Source organism: Phycodurus eques, chromosome 3 (genome assembly GCF_024500275.1).
Source record: "Phycodurus eques isolate BA_2022a chromosome 3, UOR_Pequ_1.1, whole genome shotgun sequence".
Classification (NCBI taxonomy): domain Eukaryota; kingdom Metazoa; phylum Chordata; class Actinopteri; order Syngnathiformes; family Syngnathidae; genus Phycodurus; species Phycodurus eques.
Window position 1 is genome coordinate 8511223 of NC_084527.1, and position 20733 is coordinate 8531955.

The following is a 20733-nucleotide window of genomic DNA, read 5'->3' on the forward strand; positions in this document are numbered from 1 at the left end:
GGGTGGTCCAAGGCTCACCCATTGCCACATAATGGTATTTCCGTCTAGAGAAGAAAAAACTTTCGCTCATTGTGCTTTGGTGCTGCGACAGCCAGGTAGCATTTGCACAGCTTGTCCTAGTTCTGAGCCCACAACAGCGGGTTTGCAAATAATCATGGACATCTTCTTTATCGAGCCTGATGTTTTTTCCCCCCTTTACTGGTTCTCCCTCACTTACCAAAGCTGCACATTCAGAAATAGAAGGCTGTTTAAAACAATTAATATGATGGACTTATTTCATTCAGCGCACCTATCCATCGAGTGAAGCGGCTCCGCCTCCTCCTCAAGCCAAAAACAAGTGATCGGCAACTAGTTGACATTACGATCTAAACGTCATTGTGGAGTAATAAAGTTGACTAGTCAGTACAACGGTATCTCCACCGACAGTTGCAAGAAACCCCTTCCCCAAACCAGATGTCTGTTGGAGTACCAAGATTAACCTGTGATATGCAGCATAGTGCAGGGCATCCAGACTACTGGAAAATACAAAGAAAAAGAAACCATAGTAGTAGAAGATGAAATAGAAGAAGCTAGGCTAACTGTTAGTCACTCACTCAACACAACTAGTTGTTCCTCTATTTGTGTCTGGCAGCAGCAGGACGTCAGGTCGTTCCCTAATTGGCTATCGTTCCGTTTCACGTCGCAATCACCCTTGTTCCATGGGTTGGTGAACTACAGTGTTGACAACACACATAAGGATTTGGGATCGTGAATATTGAACAGGTTTAACATTTACAATTGTCGGTCCCAACAGTTTTCTGAGCAAATTGGGGAAGAAAAATCACTCTTAACCCACCTAACACCCCGCAGGATAATCACTCAGGATAATCTTTCAGAGAAATCCGGTAATCGTCCCATTTCTGACTTTGATCGCAAGGGATGGAAAATGCTCAAATCTGGACCGAATGTTGGTATGTGTGTACCCTGCTTAATCAAAGTTAATGTCGTGTTACACTAACAGGAGTTACAACAGAGACGTGAGGTGCATTTTGAATTAAGGAGGAGTGTGTTTTCTTAATGGTGGTTAGCTAATTTTTACACTTGTCTGACAGTTAGAATGTTACTGAGAACACAGGGTTCTATGATGTTGACAGTTTGACTCTTGAATAGATTGTTTCTTTTTCCAGTATATCCTATGGGAAATCATTGTTTCGAAGCAGTGTCCCGTAACATATTTTGTTGGACTTCAGAGGTTCCACTTTACATAGCTGGTAAGTGGTAACATTAAAGCTTTTATAGTTATGAATCTATTTAAAACATAGACGTGCACATAGCTGCTATCCACAGCGTACTCAAGCCCAAACATGTTTTTTTTTTTAGATCTAGATTAGTGCGCTATGTTCCTTTCTTTTATCCAGGGGCACGCACATGCCTGTAGAGCTACCCCCCACCCCATTTTCAAGCACCTGAAACTACCGTCTGGTATATGTGTTTACAAGGCGCACACTCGTGCACAAGCACACTTATTTCCAAAAGTGGCAGCAAAAGAACCTCTTCCTGTCGGAGGTGGAGGGAGGGGAAGAGGGAGTGAAGGGGAGTGCCATAATCCACCTCATGAAAGAATGGCCAATTGCTGTCCACTTGGCCATACACAATAGCGAGAAAGCGGGAGGGAGGGGACAAGTGGATGGACGGATTGAGCGAGGGAGGGAGAGGTCAGCGTTTGAAGTTACACCATAAAAGCAACGGTGAAAGGAAACACGAAGTGACCCCCTCCACCGCCACCTTTTTACCCCTCCACCCCATTCACCCTCTCTCCTGCATCCAGGCTCGCTCCTCCCTTTGTTGATGTGTGTGCAGATTGCCCCATGGATAGACCAGGTGTACTTTATAGTACTCCTTCATGTACTTCAAACACTAACAGTCCAATTTCACCTCAGCCCCCTCCTCTATGCACCACTCCCCACCAGGTTGTTGTTTGAATGTTATTCACAGTGCAATAGTCAGGGGTAGCAACAGGTAGAAGGAGATGAAAATAACTGGTTAAGGTAATAGATCATTTTTTCCCAAGCCTTATTGAGGCAATGCACATATTTTACATTGGAAAAATCTCAAGGCACACTACCAAACAAAGACGTCACAAAAAAGTGTGCTGAAATAACTATGATCTTGTCTCAGTTTGCTCACAAAGTGACTTACTCTGTGGGTAATGTGAGGCTTTTCAGTTGAACACAAAGCTGTTGTATGAATAGCAACAGGGTGATTGATGCACAGGTTAATTGTACCTTCTGCCATCTAGTGGGAGAGAATTTAATTGTTTTACATGTCGTTACAGTAAATGCTGGCATAGATAAGGAACAAAGGTACATTATTTGTAGTGAGAGAGAAAAATGGAGCCAATATGTGCCCTGCGATTGGTTGGCGACCAGTTCAGGGTATACCCCGCCTCTCGCCCGAAGATAGCTGCGATGGGCTCCAGCACGTCCGTGACCCGAGTGAAGAAAAGCGGTACAGAAAATGGATGAATGGATTATTATTCTTGTCATTATTATAATTATCATTAGTATTATTAAAATAATTTGTTTCTGATTGCTGTATAATAGCTGATTATTGTTGTTTATTTGGTTTGGTTTAATGATTGAACCAAACCAAATAATCAACAATTCGGCAATATTGCAGAAGAGAGAGTGATGTTGTACTCAGCAATGTTTTTGGAACTAAGAGCTACTTCTTGGATGCAGATTAATGCAAAGTTATACACTTCTGAGGCTGCTTGAGGTTCAAAATACAATTGTCTATTATAGGTTACTCCTACTACGACTACTGGTTTGATTCGTAATGTCAGAAAATTGGGGAAAATAATTGTCATTGTTTTCCAAAGTAAAAGCAGAAGTTTGAAAAAGTCTTATTTTGATTAAACACAAAAGATTATCAGTCTGCTTTCATAAAGGACTACAGAAATCAGAGAATATTTATTGTTGGGAGGCTGAGATCAGAGGATTTGGACAATCTTAAATTGGCAACAATGGCTCTAAACGATTAATCTGTTATCAAACTAGTTGTCGATGGATTTGATACTCGATTAGTTGTCGATTAATCGATTAATTTTTGCACCTCTCATTTAAAGAATGCGGCATGCTACAGAAAAGGCCTGGTAATGTGAGAGGTAAGGGGGGTTGAGAAAGAGAGAGGGTTGAGGGAGGTGTAACGTCTTGTGGGGAGCATTCAGTCAGAGCTCGGGCAGCATTTAGCACTAACGACTTGATGGATGATTAGGGAATACAACACACACGCACACGCTCACAACGCCAGAGATGGAAACAGCCAGACACCCCCTGCTGAGCAGCCAGAGTTCTGGTCAATCCAATAAAGTCCAGGTTTATGACCAACTTCCCCTTTGCCTTCCTACGTGGTTCTGCAGTAATGTTATTGATTTTTCAACCTAATCTCCATGTCTGACCACTTCTTTTTGTAGACATGTATAACGATCTTGTGCACATGTGCCCAACATGCATGTGTCCGGTGTGCTGGGAAGTCTAAAGCGGAATATTAGTCATGGCCGCACGGTAATGGGCCTCATTTAGCTCTCATTTTCCTCTGCGGTAGACATAATGAGGCCGCCGTCTGCCCCTGTCGGTCAGAACAGGAAACCTTGAAGCGGGAAAAAGCTGGCAACACCTTAGATGACTTCTCTGGCATTGATAAGGTCTCTTAGAAGACAGCATTTGTGAGATGGAAAATTGATCGAGCTGTTCACCTGGACATCCTCACGGGCCTTTCGATAATCGTAAGATCATCTGGATTGATTAAATTTAACATGCCTGAAGCGTTTCTTGATCAGCGTGGAATTTTAACAGCGTGCTTTATGGTCAGCAACTACATACGACCTCAGTGAAGTCAATTTAAACAACTGATTTGCAGGATTGGTTAAATGTCTAACAGATGTGTGTGACTTTAAAATATAGAATGCAGTCTTAAGAATATGGTTCACTTTTGAGGGTCAGAAAACCTCCACACTTCATGTTAGTGGAGATTCTGTTGTACATATCTCGAGCAGAATGCAAATGGACACATCACCTTTTCTGTGGATTTGATAAGGTTTGTATACAGACCATATTTACATAGCTCTTCCTCCTGATAAACACATGCGGGTGATGGTGTAACCCTAGATTCTTGACATTCCTTCTCAGTTTAAGACACATTTATTGAAGCTTTCCGTTTGCCCAATAGATTTCAACCCTTGACCTGCTGTGCGTGGTAAAATAAGAATGTGCAGTATGGCAGTCAATCTTCGTAGTGACTGCAGGAAGGCAAAATGCTGCCGTCACCTCATTTGCACCTCCACTGCACTCTGCCCCTTCCCACTTGACTCACATGCTATGAAAACACGCCATTGGGTTTCTGCTTGTTGTAAGAGAAGCTCATTGAGTGTCTGTGGAGACTGAGTGGGGTACAATGGTCTTTGGCACTTCAGTTGAATTCTATAAATAGTTAAAGATGTGATGATGTTTAGAGATGTAATAGTTCTACATGATTTCAGTTAGGCAAGAATAAGTGCAGTGTAGTATATTTTTTATTATTCCATCCATCCATTTTCCGCGTAGCCTCACTAGGGTCAAGGGCATTATTTTTTAATTATATGCAGGTCCTCATTTTTATTTTAGGATATAATTCACAGTATGTTAACATTTTAAGGAGCTTTTTCGAACATAAATTCACCTGAGAAGGCAAAAAGTGAAGAACGGCATGAACACAAAAACACTCTTGGAGGACTTGATTGAAGATCTTCAAATTACCCCAAATGCTATACACCGAATCCTTCTGGTTTCATCTTCTGGTTGCCTTTTCTTTATGTTCAACAGTTTTACAGTTTGACTTTGAAGAAGTATACCTGTCATACTATCAAAGCACTATTTCTGGCAACTCTTGTTGAAGAGATCCTTCACACATCTGTTTTCCCTTCCTCTCTGTTTTCCCATCACTGTCTCTTGGTTTATGTTGCCTCCTCAGCCTTCCATCACCTCTTCGCTTTCTCTTTGGTCCTCTCTCTCTGGCATTTATTGGCAATGAATCAGAGATGATGCCGGAGTGGCGCAATAGGAACCTCCAGGGAAATGGCAGGCCGTTTCCGGACAGGCTTCATCACAGCAGGATGGGAAATGCTCAGAAGAGCAGTACAAGCTGTATGTGTGTCTGTTTGTTTATACATTACTCCATCATCAGATCCACTGCGGGATCAGCTCGGTCCACTAATGTACAGCACACCCCTTCAATTTCACACACATCATGGTTGATATGACCGAGAGGTCAGGCAAATATTTTCAACATTAGTTCTGTTTTATTGTGATGAAAGTGGACTTTGCAAGGCATTTTTGATCGGAATCTAGTGGCAAATAAATGAAGGCTGGGCAGTAGATAGTGGCCTTCTTTTTGGATTTTTCTAAGCAGGAACTATGAAAGCATTAATGGATTGACCGAAAGTGGAATGGACTGGCAATTCCACTTCAGGTGAAAGGTTCATATATTGCCATAGATGGATGAGTTGACAATAAATACAGAAAGGCACACATATACTGTGGCCACAAGAGAAAATGGACTGCTTTATTTGTGAGAGAACACTATAAGCTATGAAAGGCTGGTGAAGGTTCAACTTAAGATATGTCATAATGAGAGGTCTTGACAGGTGGATGTTTTTTCCAGGGCATTCAATAAGTCAAATAAGACGGAATAAAATAACTAGAAAGGTACTCAGTAGACACAAAGCTCTACTAACACCAAAATTGTACACCATCAGCGACTCAGTTTTGTCCTTTAAGTCAGAAAAATTCCTGGTACGTCCAACATTTTCACGGATTCTTCCTCGGACCACTCTGTCCTCACAAATATTGGAAGGAAAATGGTTGTTTTTCCAGTAATATAGTAGAAAACTAGCAAACAGTTATGAAAACATGGGGGTTCCATATTTTGCAACGTCCTCAGCCCTCAGCCCTGTCTGATGAGAGACGCATTTTCCTCAGTTTTGTCATTTCTCACAGATGTTAGTTAAATAGGATTTGTCACACCTGTGGAAAAAAATAAAATGAACAAATGGTGCGGAATCACCAAACCGCCTCTCGTTATATGGTAGAAAACCCATACTAGAGAGAATTTATTTGTATGTGGTCACCAAGAACCAAAACCAATATTTTTGAATTTTAGAGAACATTACAGATGCAGGCAAATATAAGATGCCAAACTCATCTTTAAACTAAAAGTGTGAACCACTAAAACACATAAAGGTAGATTTGTAACTTCCGGCCACCGCCAATGGTCATTGAAATCCGTTTTATGGGGAGGACCAGAAGTCTTCCAAAAAGCTTAAAGAACCCGTGCACCGGCGTTTCTTTGACGGAACTTCCTTGTTCCTGCGTGTGTACATTATAATGAGCTAACACACAGGGATGTGAATACAGACAGTCCTTTGTTGACAACAGAGTTCCTTTCCTAATTCTGCAATTCATAGCAGGCGTTTTCCCACCTTTTTTCACGTCACTATTCTTGGGAATACAGGGAATGGGGTACATACAGTAGGTCTACCCGACAATTTAGCTAGTATAAGAGCAGTAACAGAGACAGCACGACACATATTAAGCGTATTCCATAATGCCAGGACGAGGGTGTGAATTTTCATACCTGACACTCCCGGCTTGTTGTGTTGAGAGCAACTGTTGCTGTCCTAATAACTATGTTATCTATCACATCAAATGCTGTCTTGGACATCATCTAATTACTGTATGTGATTGTGGGATATCTTGTCCTTCTGTAGTTGCTCACATACATGTGGCAATATCCCCCTTTGCTGGATTCAGTGTAAAAGGCAAATTGCACCTCTGTTATTGCAATTTAGAAGGATCTCTGCATGAAAGAGGCTGATGAGGCATCTGTTGTGCGAAATGCTAGCCAGAAGGGGGTGATAGTGTGGGGGGGGAGGGGGGGGTGAAGGAAATATGTAGCAAACCTCAGCTCCTCGGTTCTCTCACACTAATGTGGCATCAATAGGTTGTTGTTATCAGGCTTCTTCAATGAATTTGTTTAATTTGACCCAAGAAACAACAATTAGACAAAGTGGGTGAGATTTGTGCTCTGTGGAGAGACACCACTATTTTCCACAGTTGAAGCTAGACAATTCCAATCTATCATCAGCAGCAGACTTTTTATTCGGAGTAATGGCTCCATTTGTGTTGTGTTAATGAGCAAAGGGGATAAAACACAAGAGTGCCAGCGTGTATTTGTCTCATTTTTCACTCAGCAGCAGTTTTGTTTTTTGGGGTCATTTTAAGCTCACAGTCAGTCTCCCCTCAAGTGGGGGGGACTCCCTGCAGTGTCTCGCTTGTGTGTTTATTGTGCGCAGGTGTTTATACTGTACAGTAGTATACAGTTGCATACTATTCAACACAGGTGGGATTGATGATGTTGACAAGCTGTCTCTCTCTGAGTAACTGTAATTACCTTACATAATAGACGCTATTGTACACATGCGCACATTGGTTAACTCCCGATTTACTAACCAAAACAGCAGAACCGAAGCACCATCTCCCAGATGATGTTTTCTGTGGACTTTTAAAGATGAACACTCCTGTTATAGTTCCTGGTCCTTCCCAATCCCATGAATTATAGTGAAATTCACTCCCATCCCGCTAGAATCCCATGGGACCCGGTGGGAATCCCAAATAAAAATGTCACCCTCTAGTATGCATGTCTTCTTTGCTACCCATAAAAATACCAATTGTTAAGCAATAACGAGATCTGTCGTTTGTTAGCTTGAGCTTTCAGAAGACTCTCTGGAACTTCCACTAACAACCCAGGCTAAACAGCTTCTCCCTGACCAATAATCACCCAGTTGAAATGTTTCACTTCAACATAGTTTCTTGCCACCTATTTTAAGCCAGAGCTTTGGCGCCATCTTGCAGAATCTTAGTGTGTTACAGAAAGAGCACAAAAACACACCAATAGATGCACATAGGTGAGTTTTTCAGAAAATAGCGGAGGATACGTGCCGCAGGGAAAAAAAAGAAAAACGCTAATAGGTGAATTTATGAATAATGAACTGCAAAGAGGTGGGGGTTCACTGTATTTGCTCCGCCCTGTCTGCCTCATGTTCTTGACATTTCTCTATTTTTATCCTTAATTGTCCCTTTCATGTAGTTCCAAACTGCACGTATACTTTACAAATTATATTACTCGATACCAATATTATGAAAATGTGGTTGTACCAAAGAAGGCATCTCCCCTAAGAGATGCCTCCCCCCTTTGCAATTAGTAAAAAAGAGGTAAAATAGGCACACCCATTGATCGCGATGGTAACACATTACAGCGATCTCGTGGTTTCTATGATGACTTTTTTAGTGGAGGCCAATGCATCGGGACTCATAAAACCTTTCTCGGTTTCACCTCAGAGATTTCATAGGTACGCTGGCTAATGTTTTGGTGTGTAATTATCACGCCGTGCTAAGCGCTGAAACATCTGTCGGTCCCGCTAACGACTGGGGAGCCGACTGGGCCCTCTGACGGCCCAAACTGCAATTAGCCTCATGAAAGACACACACATGCAAAAAGTGATGTCAGCTTTCTGCTACTTTGTTCCAAAGATGATGGATAGCCTTGCACATGAAACCAATTGGCAGAGATCTGTTCACGTGTGTGCGCGTGCATGTGTCTGTACGTGCGTGTTCTCGTGTGTGTGTGTGTTTGTGTGTGCGTGCGCGTGTTTTTGCGTGTGTGTTGTCGAAGAATATATTGAAAATTCCTAGACCCCCATTCATTTGACGAGCTCACGTGTGTAATGTACACAGCTTTCTTCGCTATTTGTTTACATGGACATCAATATTCCAATATGAAGCCAATGCTGCCACTGCCACTAAATAGCATCTTTTAATGGCCTGACATGAAGCTCAATAAGGTGAGAGAATATTGTTCATACATTGTATTTGCAATAAGAAATATAATTTTGGATTCGCAGGAGTTAATGGTGCACTATAACGTTATATGAGCGCTTTGGTAGAAGTATTATACCAAGGTGCCGTTCTCTTTTTTTTTTTTTTTTTTTTTTTCTCTGTGATGCTGGTTAGGAAGCGAACTTCTAATGCAAGACCAGAACAAACATGGTTGAACACAAGGGAAGGGTGTATAATAATCAACTAATTGATTGTTAATAAGTGTTTCATGTGGAATTGATTGTTCTTTAAGCTATTCAAGAGCCTGCTCAGCTATAATCTGTTGATTCCATCTTACGTTTCTGTCTAAAGAAGAGCGAAATGGCATCAGCAATGAACAGTTGAGCTGTGACCACTCAGACCTCCATATAGCACAAGTTCTTTAGGCAGCATTGTTCTGCTCAGTCTGACACTGTCAATGAGAAAAGGAGCACAGAACATTCAGAGATTTATTTCAATCCCTTTCTAAACATTAATTAGTTTATCGCTAATTTTAAAACGCTAGAGACCGAATTGTAAATGGTTGTGATATGGGCATTACAGACAAACAACCATTCACACTCACATTTACACCTATGGACAATTTAGAGCCTTCAATGAACCTTTAACTTGCATGTTTTTTGGAATGTGGCTGGAAGCAGGAGTACCCGAAGAAAACCCATGCAAGCGTGAGAAGAAGATGTAAAGTCCACACAGGAAGGCGAGAACCAAGACTCCAACCCCAAACTTCAGAACTGTGAGGCAGACCTGCTAACCAGCTTTTGAATAAAATACACTATGAGCAAGTCATGGAGAAACAATGTGACGATGACCTCTCATATCCAATGTATGTGTGTGTGGTTTTTTTTCTTCTTTTTCTTTTTTCAGGTTTTTTCATACAAGTGTAAAAAAGAGGTTAACCACTGTTTTGGACTATGTGTTGCAAAATATAAAGACAGAAATAGCAAAAGATGAGAATTAATGATTTGATGCAAGGAAGATTTGCTGAAGTCTCCCATGATGTCATGCATGTTGGTGGGTCCCACTTCGAACTCTTGGTCAACTTACAAATTTCATGGCGCAAGAATGGTTCAACCTTAGCAATTGAGAGTAAGAAATCCATGTTGGTGACAAATATGTTCCCCTACAAAAGAAGCTGTAATTTACTCTGCCAAGGGATGACAACATGGAATTATTGTCTCACTCCATCCAAAGTCTGCTGTAATCTAGGATCTCGTTAGACAGGCAGGCGCACTCATGTGAAAGCCATTGAGTCGGTGCCAACTGCAGGCAGCTTCAGCGTCTGGGCTATCATGTGACGCGAGGCTGGATGTGGGTTTATCGCAGCAAATAGACAGAAGGATTATCTTCCCCAGGAGTCACCAGTTTTTAATGTAACACAAACAAAACATTTTGAGTTTCTCTCTGTGTTTTTCCCATATCTCCATATTTCCCATATTTCCACGCCCTCTCGTCGCTGTGGCGCATTTGGCACATTGACGAATGTGCTCAGCGTGTCTGGCTACATGGTTTTATGAGCATTTCTCTGCACATAATAACGGCTTGTTGTACATTCTTAATACCTCTTGTCTACTCTGACTTTAGACACAAAGCAAATTCACAGTGCTTTCCTTAACATGACCTTTCTGCTCATTGGCTCTGGCCAGACTTCTCCTCTTCCCTTGTCTGTCGCTGCCACTCCCTCCTCATATTTGCAAGTCATCCCATCTTTCATCTCACCAGCTCTAAGTATCTCCCTTATACCCCACAACAGCAACAAGTAGATCCTGTAGTTGTCCAAATTCTCTCTCTAGTCTTTAGTCGGTCTCCTACTCTTTATGGGTGTATTTGGTCTTGAACCTGCACCTTCCCAGACTAAGTACAGTGCCATGAAAATTATTATTTTGCATCTGTAGCCTGTATGTTATTTTCTGTCAGCAGTGGCTTTTGCCTTGGAACTCTACCATGGATGCCATTTTTGCCCAGTTGCTTCCATGTTGTTTAGTCATGAACACTAACTGAGGCAAGGGAGGCCTGTAGTTCTTTACATGTCCTTTCTTTGGCTTGTGGCATTTTCTTGCAGCATCTTTAGATCTTTAGACTGACTTCATTTTGTCAGACTGGTTCTATTTAAGCGAGTTCTTGATTGAACAAGTCTGGAGGTAATCAGGCTTGGGTGTGGTCAGTGAAAATGAACTCAGCTTTACAAAATATGTGATTAGTCATAGTTAATTCAGTATTTAACAAGCGGGACAATTCTTTTTCACGCGTAGTTTTGAATAGTTTTTTTTCCCCTTAATAAATACAATTACAATTTAAAACTACATTTTATGTTTACTTGGGTTATCTTCGTCTGATATTTAAACTTGCTTGATGATCTTGAACATTAAAGTAGGGAAACTGCAAAAATATAAGAATTTTCTGAGAAGGAAGGCAAAAACCTTTTCACGGCATTGTGACTCATGTAGCTCGTGTGTGGGGGGGGGGTGCCCTTCACAATCACACACACACACACACGTGTGCCCCCTTAACCTCCGTAATTATCAATAGCAGCATCCACCGCTGCAAATATTTATCTATGACTCCTTGAAGGAAGCTGCAGTTTGGCCAGAGGTTACCGATGTTTCTCTTTACCCCTCAGGGATGATATTTTACCTCCCACACCAGTGCCAGAACAAATGACAGGAGGAAATTAAATCTGGGAGTACTGCTATTTTCAGCCTTTAGTCACATTTCATACTTGAGTACCTTATTTGTTAAGGTGACGGGGCGTTAAGTGTCTGGGAGATAACTGAATTAAAGATTAGCATTTCAGTGAATCCTGGCAAGATTTCCTGTGCTTGAATATTGGATATTTACGTCTCTGTCGGATTTGGAAGGAAAGTACCTCCACAAAGGGAAGAATATTTCAGTGAAATATTAGGTGGGTTTTTTTGTTTGTTTGTTTTTGGGTTTTTTTAATCAGCCAAAACCTAAGCTACTTTTTCTGAGTACTGTGGTCAGGAATGTACAGGGTGTCCTATGTTTACGACGGTCCGACATACGTACGAGGTTTCAGGGTATCGAACGCCGCACAATAAACTAGTTTGCCCAGGGACATAAGAACAGTGGCATGCTTTACCAGCACCCGACTTACTGTTTTTCCTTAGATTTCATATTTATGGGCTTGATTATAATTTTTTTGTCATACAAACATTAACTGTAATTTCCTTAACTATTGCGTTAGTGTAGGTTAGTGATAGACTACGGCCTTTTCCAACTCAAACACAAATTCAGGTTATCGTGAAAACCGAGGACCACCTTTATGGCAAAAACTAGTTATTTCACGAAGTATGATTCCTTCAAGTTTTCTTCACGAGACCATCCCTTTCATTTCATTACCCTCATTACACAGGCCAAAGGTCCAAATGTTCAGTTATGGTAGTGTCAAACAAATGCATCACATTGGTTTACCTCCCTCTCAAACGGTAGCCATTTTGTTTCAGCAATCTGTCAAACTCTCCTTTCTTACAAAGACATTACGCTTCCGAGACCTGTGTTCTATCCCTGGGTTGCAGGCAAAATTGGATCTAAGATGTCTTTTTACACCTTCGCAGAGAAGCTGGAAAGTGAAAGACACTTTTCTTTCTCTGACTCCCCAGACTAAACAAAACACAAACCCCCGTCCTGCAGGGGAATTGGTATTGCTAAACTAGGATGAAGGTGTAAAGATAAAAATCAGTCGTGAGGGTAGCTGAGGAGTTGCTTATGTCTCAATCGGCAATGGAACGACGGATTGCGAGTGCTGTGATCGGAGGCCGAGGGACGCATTAGCTCGGGACGGATACATTTGTAGGTTTCAAAGAATGCGGGAGATTAATTAAACTCCCCCTGGTTTTGGAGGTGTGTGTGCATGTGTGAATGATTGAGTCAGAGCAGTGACGAGCAGGAGAGAAAATGTGGTAATTGCCTTGCCGATCGGGGCCAAACTGCAGGAAGGTATCGTTTTACATAACAGCTGCTCAAAGAAAGCAAAGTGGTGATGGAAATTTATCGGATGGTGTGCACATGCTGGTATCATAAGTTTTTTTCCCCATGGCAAAAGCCACAGTGATATTTCTTTTATCTTAACCTCTGACTAGCAACCCTTTGTTGAACCCACGCTGTTCTGTGATTGGTCTAAAGCTGTGTCTGTACACCGTGAAGATTAGGCGCTACTAATACCAACAACCAGCAGGAGACACTCACACACAACGCTTGGGCACTGTGGGAACCTTTGGAGACTTGGCACCCATGTAATACGCGCATGTAGCACATATCGTGACTATCCTACATGTGCAAAAACTAGAGTAGGGGGTGCGAGGCAGCCGCTTTCATGAATACAGGTGTCTTGTCATCGCAAATTCATCTCACAAACCTCAGGCTATTGCAACTGCGGATGCAAAGGCCCATCGGTGACCCTTTAAGGAGTTAAAGGCCCACTTTAGAAAATTTTGAAAACAACATTGTTGGTTACAGTTTCCATGTTAAAGCTGAAAATGGTCATTTGTTTAAAATAAGGCACAGAGTCGTGCCGGGAAAAACAGCAAGTAATTGACGCCCCCCTAAAAATGTTTATACAGAAATAATAATACATTCATTATATAGAGCGCCTTTTCAGGGTACTCAGACACCTTACAAATAATAAAATACTGAAATAAAAGACAATTGCTGATATCAATAGTTTAAACTGTAAATAGACCACAATCAATGACCCAAAACACTTTATTTAGTGCGCATGTACATGCACAAGTGGCAAGACTAATAACTTCATCCACCAGCAACCCAAGTTAAACCTAGCTCCTACCCGACATACAAGTCTTGTCTCTTAGTTGAGATGTAGCATACCAACATGCTTCCTTGGCACCAATGTACTACTTTTCTATTAGACAGGGCATTGGTGCCATCTTGTTGAATGGATGGGTTTTTGAGTGAATAACTGGGGATAGGGCTCGACAGAAAAAAAAAATGCATATAGGTCAATTTGTAAATCGTGAACCACAAATATGCCGAAGAAGTAGTAGAACTGCTCAACAAATGATGAAAATCAACGCTGGCAGACTTAGATGTACTTTTTGATTGCCGCCTAATGGGTGTGTCACACCCAACATTTTGTCCAACCACGTTTCCTGGCTGGATTTGCGGAAAGAAAAAAAAAAAAACAGTTAGGGTGTCGGGTGGAAAGATTAAAAGAAACACATTTGTTTTCTAAATGGCCCCAGTTGATTGACATGTCTGTATGTGTGTGTTTTGAATATTTTCCCTGCCGTTATGTTGATGTTTATGGTGACAAACATGCGACATTGATCGCGGCTTTCTGTTGTCGTTGCTGCAGGGTTCTCTCTCTCTCTCTCTCTCTCTCTCTCGCTCTCTCTCTCTCTCTCTCTCTCTCTCTCTCTCTCTCTCTGTGTGTGTGTCTTGAACACAGAAATACAGTACTAAACCCGCTCCTCTGCTAGCTGTTGTCGAAACGATTTTCAAATGAAGCAATCTAACAATCAGATTTAGGTAGGTCATCGCCGGAGTCATCAGTCTGTGACCGGAACTATCTGTGAGATCATCACTGTTCTGCAGCAGAAGCAGGTGTAAACATCGCCTGAGGAGATGATAGCGCCAGTCCAATGGCTAGCATACGACTTGCTGATAACCTTTCACAATCTCCAATCCCATTACCAGAAAATTGGTTTGCAAATCCTATGATGTCAGCAAGGCTCTTTTATTTTTATTTTTGATAATGTCTCTTTGGACCATGTGAAACCACAAGATTGCAGTATCATATCCCTGCAGTCTGGGAGTTGTGTTTTGCTCTGGCCACTTACCATATTTATAGACTTGCATATTTATAGCTCTCCGCCATCTTCACTGTACCTTTTTATTAAACTCTCCCACACATGCGTCTGCAAGCACTATAGTGAGAAGAGGGACATCTTGGCAACATGTGAGCACGGGATGCGGTTATTTGATTGACTTACTATGACTTTACTATTTGGGGTGTAGACGCCATAAGAAAAAAAAGACTTGGAAGACCGTAACCCTTTGCCAACAATTATCTGCCTTACATCATTTGACTTTTAAGTTTCCCATTTTGCTCTTTTACTCCCCACCATCTGCCCCGTCTTTGCACCGCATTTAAATTCTGAGCAGCCTTATCGAGCACTTATAGGCTAATTAAAAGTGCGAGTGTTTGTGATGCGACTTATGCTGTCATGGGCTGCACCAAATCCCAACAGCTGCCCGTGCCGTTTCTCGTCAAGACCTGTGAACGCCGCCGCAGTTAAAGCAGATGAATGTTTGCAGCCTTAAATCAGGGGTAAAATAAGACGGGACCGGACAATGGCGCGCTTGACAGGGAGAGTGACGAGAAGCAGGCTTTTGGCCGGTGGGCAGGCCGCCATGGAGACGCAGGGAGGCTGAAGAAGACTAAAAAGATGGGACTCAGGGGGAAAGAAAGGGTGAAACCTTAGTACCTGACACGTACTCGGAGGCCTTTAGCCACTGGAGCCAGAATGGCTTTTTACAAGCCTGCGGTCAGACAGAAGTAAAAGGCAGCCAAGCGGCTGAATGGCATCTCACACACACACAAACACACACACACACACACAGGCAAGTCAATGGCCTCTCAGAAATCACAGTTTGCTTTTATAATATCACAGTTATTCAACATCTTCAAACCCTTAAATGCACTACAACTGAACATGCAGCGTACTCTTCCTTGGGGGTAGCAGGTGTGCAGGCAGGGAAAGAAAGCATTAGCAAAACCTCCGTGCGCCTTTGAAAGGTGCCAATGGCATTATGTTCCTTGGAGTCATTTTATAGATTTGGTAGTCAGCAATCCTTGACTTTTTACTCCAGGCTTTTGTTGTATTTTTGTTGCAGAAATGCTTTTGTCATTGACTTATAATCATCTCCAGTTTAAGCTTTGGTTAATGAGTTGTGAGACAGATGGTATCATCTTGTCAGGGGTTACCGACGACCTACCTAGACGTGTACGGCCGCTGGAAAGTCATGATGGAATGAATGGAAATGGAAAGGTTCATGATCAATCTGAGCGTCGAGCCATTACTGGCTCGCTCTGCTATTTACTGTACAAACCGGAGCGCGACTTGGTGCCGTTGCCATGGAGATGCTGATGGATTGCTGGCAAGCACCAGAAACAGATTTAGGATTGAAATATTTTATCTGGACAACCCCTTTAAATCATTTTGGACTGTCTCCGAAAGTGAAGCGCTCAAGAACGAGCTAAGACAGATTTTGGTGTGTATTTGTGTGTGTGTGTGTGTGTGTGTGTGTGTGAAGGCTAAAGAGGTCTTCTTAATTTTGGGCTACATAAACATGCAACGAAGCAGCAATCACATGACCGGCTTCACTTATTCCCATGGTCCCATACACCCACGTGAGTTATTTTGACTTTTCCAAAGCGTGTGATGGGCACATTCATACTTGTTGTTGTTATGACAATCAGTGTGTGCACACCATTGTTCTGCAGAGTGCGAAAGGGAGCAGCAGATTTCCCAGAGGTCTTTGCAAGACCTGGCTCAATATGTACCTGATGGTGGTTGTGTCAGCAATTTGTGGGTGCTTTCGGGTGCATACTGTCTTATAAACGACAATCCGGCCCATGGTCTTCCGCCATTCCTAAGGATACTATAGAATGGTAATGTAAACAAGTAGTGTAGTGTGTGTGTGTGTGTGTGTGTGTGTGTGTGTGTGTGTGTGTGTGTGTGTGTGTGTGTGTGTGTGCGTGCATGCTGGTAAGTGGTTGTTTGCCATTCTACTGGCTCTCTCATTAATAAGTGAGCACTCAGCAATGGAGTTCACCTTTCCCCCATAATTGCTTTCTCTCAGCATAACACACAATCATCACACTCACAAACACAATGCAAGCAATGCTAATGAGCAATAAATCATAAATTGTTTTGAGCAAGTCTGAGTGCACAGTATGTAAAAGTCTCTTTTGTGTTACGCTGTACTATGGCAGTTAAGTAGTATTTCCTTTAATAGTCATGGGGTGTGTTATGCACTTAAGACAAAGGGGAGGCCCTTTCCCATCAAGAACAAAACAAAACTATAACCGTAATAATCTCAGTTCTGAAACATTTTTTGTCCCCCACACACAAACATTGAAAAGTTACCTGCTGCCCATTTGAGCTATGTTACTAACCAAAACATGAGCACCCACAGTAAGCACCTGGATATCAACACCCTCATCAGATGAAATAAGACTTTGGAATCTGCATGTTGCAAACAAGTTCCCTGCTCAGTATTAAAAATGCTCGTACGTTATGTGACTGTTGGACTCTGACATGTGTTCTGTCCACAAAGTTGTGTGCGTTCATATTTATGTTCTGAGAAGCTGCACAATTTATCTGTTACACCCAGTCTGCTTCGGTTCCTGTTTGATATTATTCCAAAAATACATTTGTTCAAATATGGGCCTCCCACCTAATAAGGTGGTGTGTTGCCTCCATTATAAATTGAGTACATAAAAAAAGGATTGGCCCCTAGATTATATGCATGAGTACAATAATTGAAACTACTTCTATGTGAGTTAATGTCTAAAGTGAAGGTATAGTGTGCACAATTTGTACACAGGGAGGAAGAATGACTTACTAGGTGTGCATACAGTATATGCTCACTTTGGTGTTTTTCCAAAGTAAAGGGAAGGACTGACACGCATATCTTACAATAACTGATGTCCTATTTGGTAGAGCTTTATGCATTATTTTTTTTATGTGCCGTCGCTGGCTGCTAAGTTGTAATGGTGACAGTGGCGCAGGCGTATTGATTAGCAGCACGTGTGCATAGAGGGACTATAGGACCTCACAGTTGGTGGAGGCATGCGTGTGTGTGTGTGAGCTATGGTTTATTGCTTTGGACTTTTCAAAGGGTGAGCGAGATCATGGGTGGGCCCCAAGAAAACCTCCAGAGATGGAGGTTCTACTTCAGAGAACACTCACTCTTTACAGTGTGGAGGAAGGAGGGACGGAAGGTGAAGACGGGGACTGGATATTGCATTTTCACATTAAATGGTCTCCAGTGCGTGCGTGCGTGTGTGTGTGTGTGTGTGTGTGTGTGTGTGTGTGTGTGTGTGTGTGTGCATGTGGGTGTTTTCTGGATTCTGTTTTCTCAGTAGCCATGACTACATGCTGAGACACTTCTGGATTAGGCTGGTTTTTCCCTGGCAGTGAGATGGACGGATGCAAGTGTGGTTGGGTCGATGGATGGATGAAGGGAGAAACAGAAGGATGGTTGTTTTTTTTGGCTGAATGGGTAGAAGTATGAGCGGGTGTCTCCTGGAATGTTGTGTTTGTTGGAAAGATGTGTAGAGGGTAGCATTGTTGAATGAAAGGAATAATTAGTAGTTTGCATTGTTGGAATGATGGATGGGATCAATTGAGAAATGGGGGGAATGTATTTAATCATTTATTTATTTTAGTTAAGTTTTATTTATCCAGGTGATGCAATTACCTGGATCCAGATTCTCATTTTCGATTCTGACCTGTGGATGGACTAATGGATGGAATCACTGCAGAATGAATGGCTGATGGAGGGAAAGATTGGTGGACAAAAAAAGGACAAGTGGATTTGATGGATTGATGGAAGGAAAGAGTTGTAGAACGTAAGGAGGGATGAATGGAGGCATTGGTGGAATGGATGGTGGTGCATGAAATTAAATCAAACTATTTATATAGCACTTTTCATAAAATAAAATGCCAATGTGAATAAAATGCCTCTCTTGGACACACACAGGTAAAAATAGTGATATTAATTATAATGTATTGACTTAAGGAAGGGAGGAATGATGGTGTTATTGGATATTGGAAGGCTGTACAGATGAGAGTCGCTGAATGGATGAATTGGTTGATTTGACGGATGATTGGAATGGATGAAAGGAATACTGGGTAGGAGTGAAGGAAGGTAGGTTTGTGGTGGGATGGAGGAATGTCGGTGGAGTGAATGGATGGATGAAAAATGATGTAATTGATGCACATTGGTGGTTGAATAGATATTGGATAGAAGGATGGGAGGGAGTATCTATTAATGGATTAATGGAGGGAGGATTGGTAGTGGAATGGATGGTAATGAAGGTGTGGATGATGGGTGGGTGTAGAATGGATGAATTGGGTGGTTTGGTGCAGGATGATTGGAATGGGAGATGGAATAAAGGAATCATGGTGGAATTGGAGCGATGGACAGATGGGTGGTTGTTGAATGAATGAATTGCAAGGTTGGAATGATATATGGAAGGAGTCACGAAAAGGATGGAAAGCAGGATGGACAAGTGAAATTGCTGGATATCGTGTGTGGCTGGATGGGTGGATAGTGGAAAGGTTAGTGGTTAGAGACGAACAGGGAAGGGATGGATTGAAGGGTTGGTGGAATCAGGTATTGGATGTTTGTTGGCTGGATGAACTGGGTGTTCTGATGGATGGAAGGAATAGAACGAATGATAGTGGAGGGATGGAAGAAGCCACAGAGAGGCTGAATTCAGCCATTATGGCCCAGGCTTCTGGAACAGCCTACCAGAGAGCATCAGGAGCGCAGAGACATTTAAATGGAGGCTGTTTGGGTTCACTTTTTAACTGATTTCTTTATTGTTCATTTAGACAATTATTTATCTACTAACTTGCTTATTATTATGTATTTATTTCTGTCCTATTTTATGGCATCTCTTATTGTCAATACGTTTTTTTATCCTGTCCTATTCTCTTTTCAAGTTTTACTCCATTGTCTCCTCATGGGAGCTTCCACGCTGGGAGGTGTCTTCGGTCTGCCTGCAGTTTCCCCGGACCGGGTTTTTTTTTTTTTTCTGCTTCACTTTCTCACACTTACTTTCACTTGAGCCTCTACGGAGGCCTGAGCCATTAATTGCGTCCCAGAAGGGAGGCCTCACAGGGAAGGTGTGTCTGGGAGTTGAGAGCGTTCCCTCCCCGCAGGAGTCTGAATCACTGAGGCAAATCGCTGCCCACATCCATCGGCAGAATAATATCTTCAATTCACCGCTGACTTGTCGTGTCCCTTGCGGAATTTGTCATCAGAAGAAAATAAGTCCAAGCGTTTTGTCTTCCTGAAGAGGTTTTTCTCTGCTGCTTTTACCCTTCAGAAGCAGCATTTAGTCTACTTACTCCCACCGCTTTATTAAAATATTACAGCTTTATTGCTTTCTTAATTCCTCTGCTTTACACTCAATTCTTGCCGTTTTTCCTAATATTCCCCCAGTTGCAAAGGATGCGCTCAGTTTAGCATATTTATTTCATTACCGTGTTCGGCTCACTTTTATTATCTCCATGCTTCTTGCCTACGAACGAACGCTTTAATTGACTTATATTGATGCTTTCTGTCTCTCCGCCCCGCGTAAAATGAAACTTCCAAGAAATGCCCCGAAATGAAAATGTGTTTGCAAATGTGTAATATGCGCAATTCTGATGAGTGTAGGAGTTTGAGGTGGCATTTATGCACAGATTTTTTGGTTGTTTGTTTGTTTGTTTGTTTTTTCCTCCTCGAGTCAAGTTATTAATGTGATGCATTGTTTTTGCTTCTCCAGTTGACCTCAGAACAACTCGTACTGCTTTTGGAGCTACTGTTAGAGAAAACCAAGCTGAGTGCATCCACCATGCGTGCGCTGGCTCGCACCTATGACTTGCGCAATCAAGACGCTGAGGTACACACACACGCTAACTAACTAACCACACGCACATACAATACAGCCTCTTAGAATAACGAGTGCAAGATCTCCTCTCGCCTCCTGACCCAGCCTCCACCACGCTGAGTAATGTGTAGTAAA

The 20733-nt window shown here is 42.1% G+C and overlaps 1 protein-coding gene across 3 annotated transcripts in view; it reads left to right on the top strand.

The window, feature by feature from the left end:
- Positions 1 to 20733, top strand: part of aopep (aminopeptidase O (putative)) — a 98475-nt gene that overhangs the window by 63829 nt on the left and 13913 nt on the right. For 2 of the 3 annotated variants that reach the window (XR_009768270.1, XM_061671901.1), the window contains exon 14: positions 20494 to 20610. The exons of the other annotated variant lie outside the window; for it this stretch is intronic. Coding sequence is in view for 1 of the 2 variants with exons in the window: in XM_061671901.1 (XP_061527885.1) it covers positions 20494 to 20610 (117 nt within the window). In the remaining variant the exon portion in view is untranslated. The remainder of the gene's footprint in view (positions 1 to 20493; positions 20611 to 20733) is intronic. 3 annotated transcript variants of the gene reach the window in all.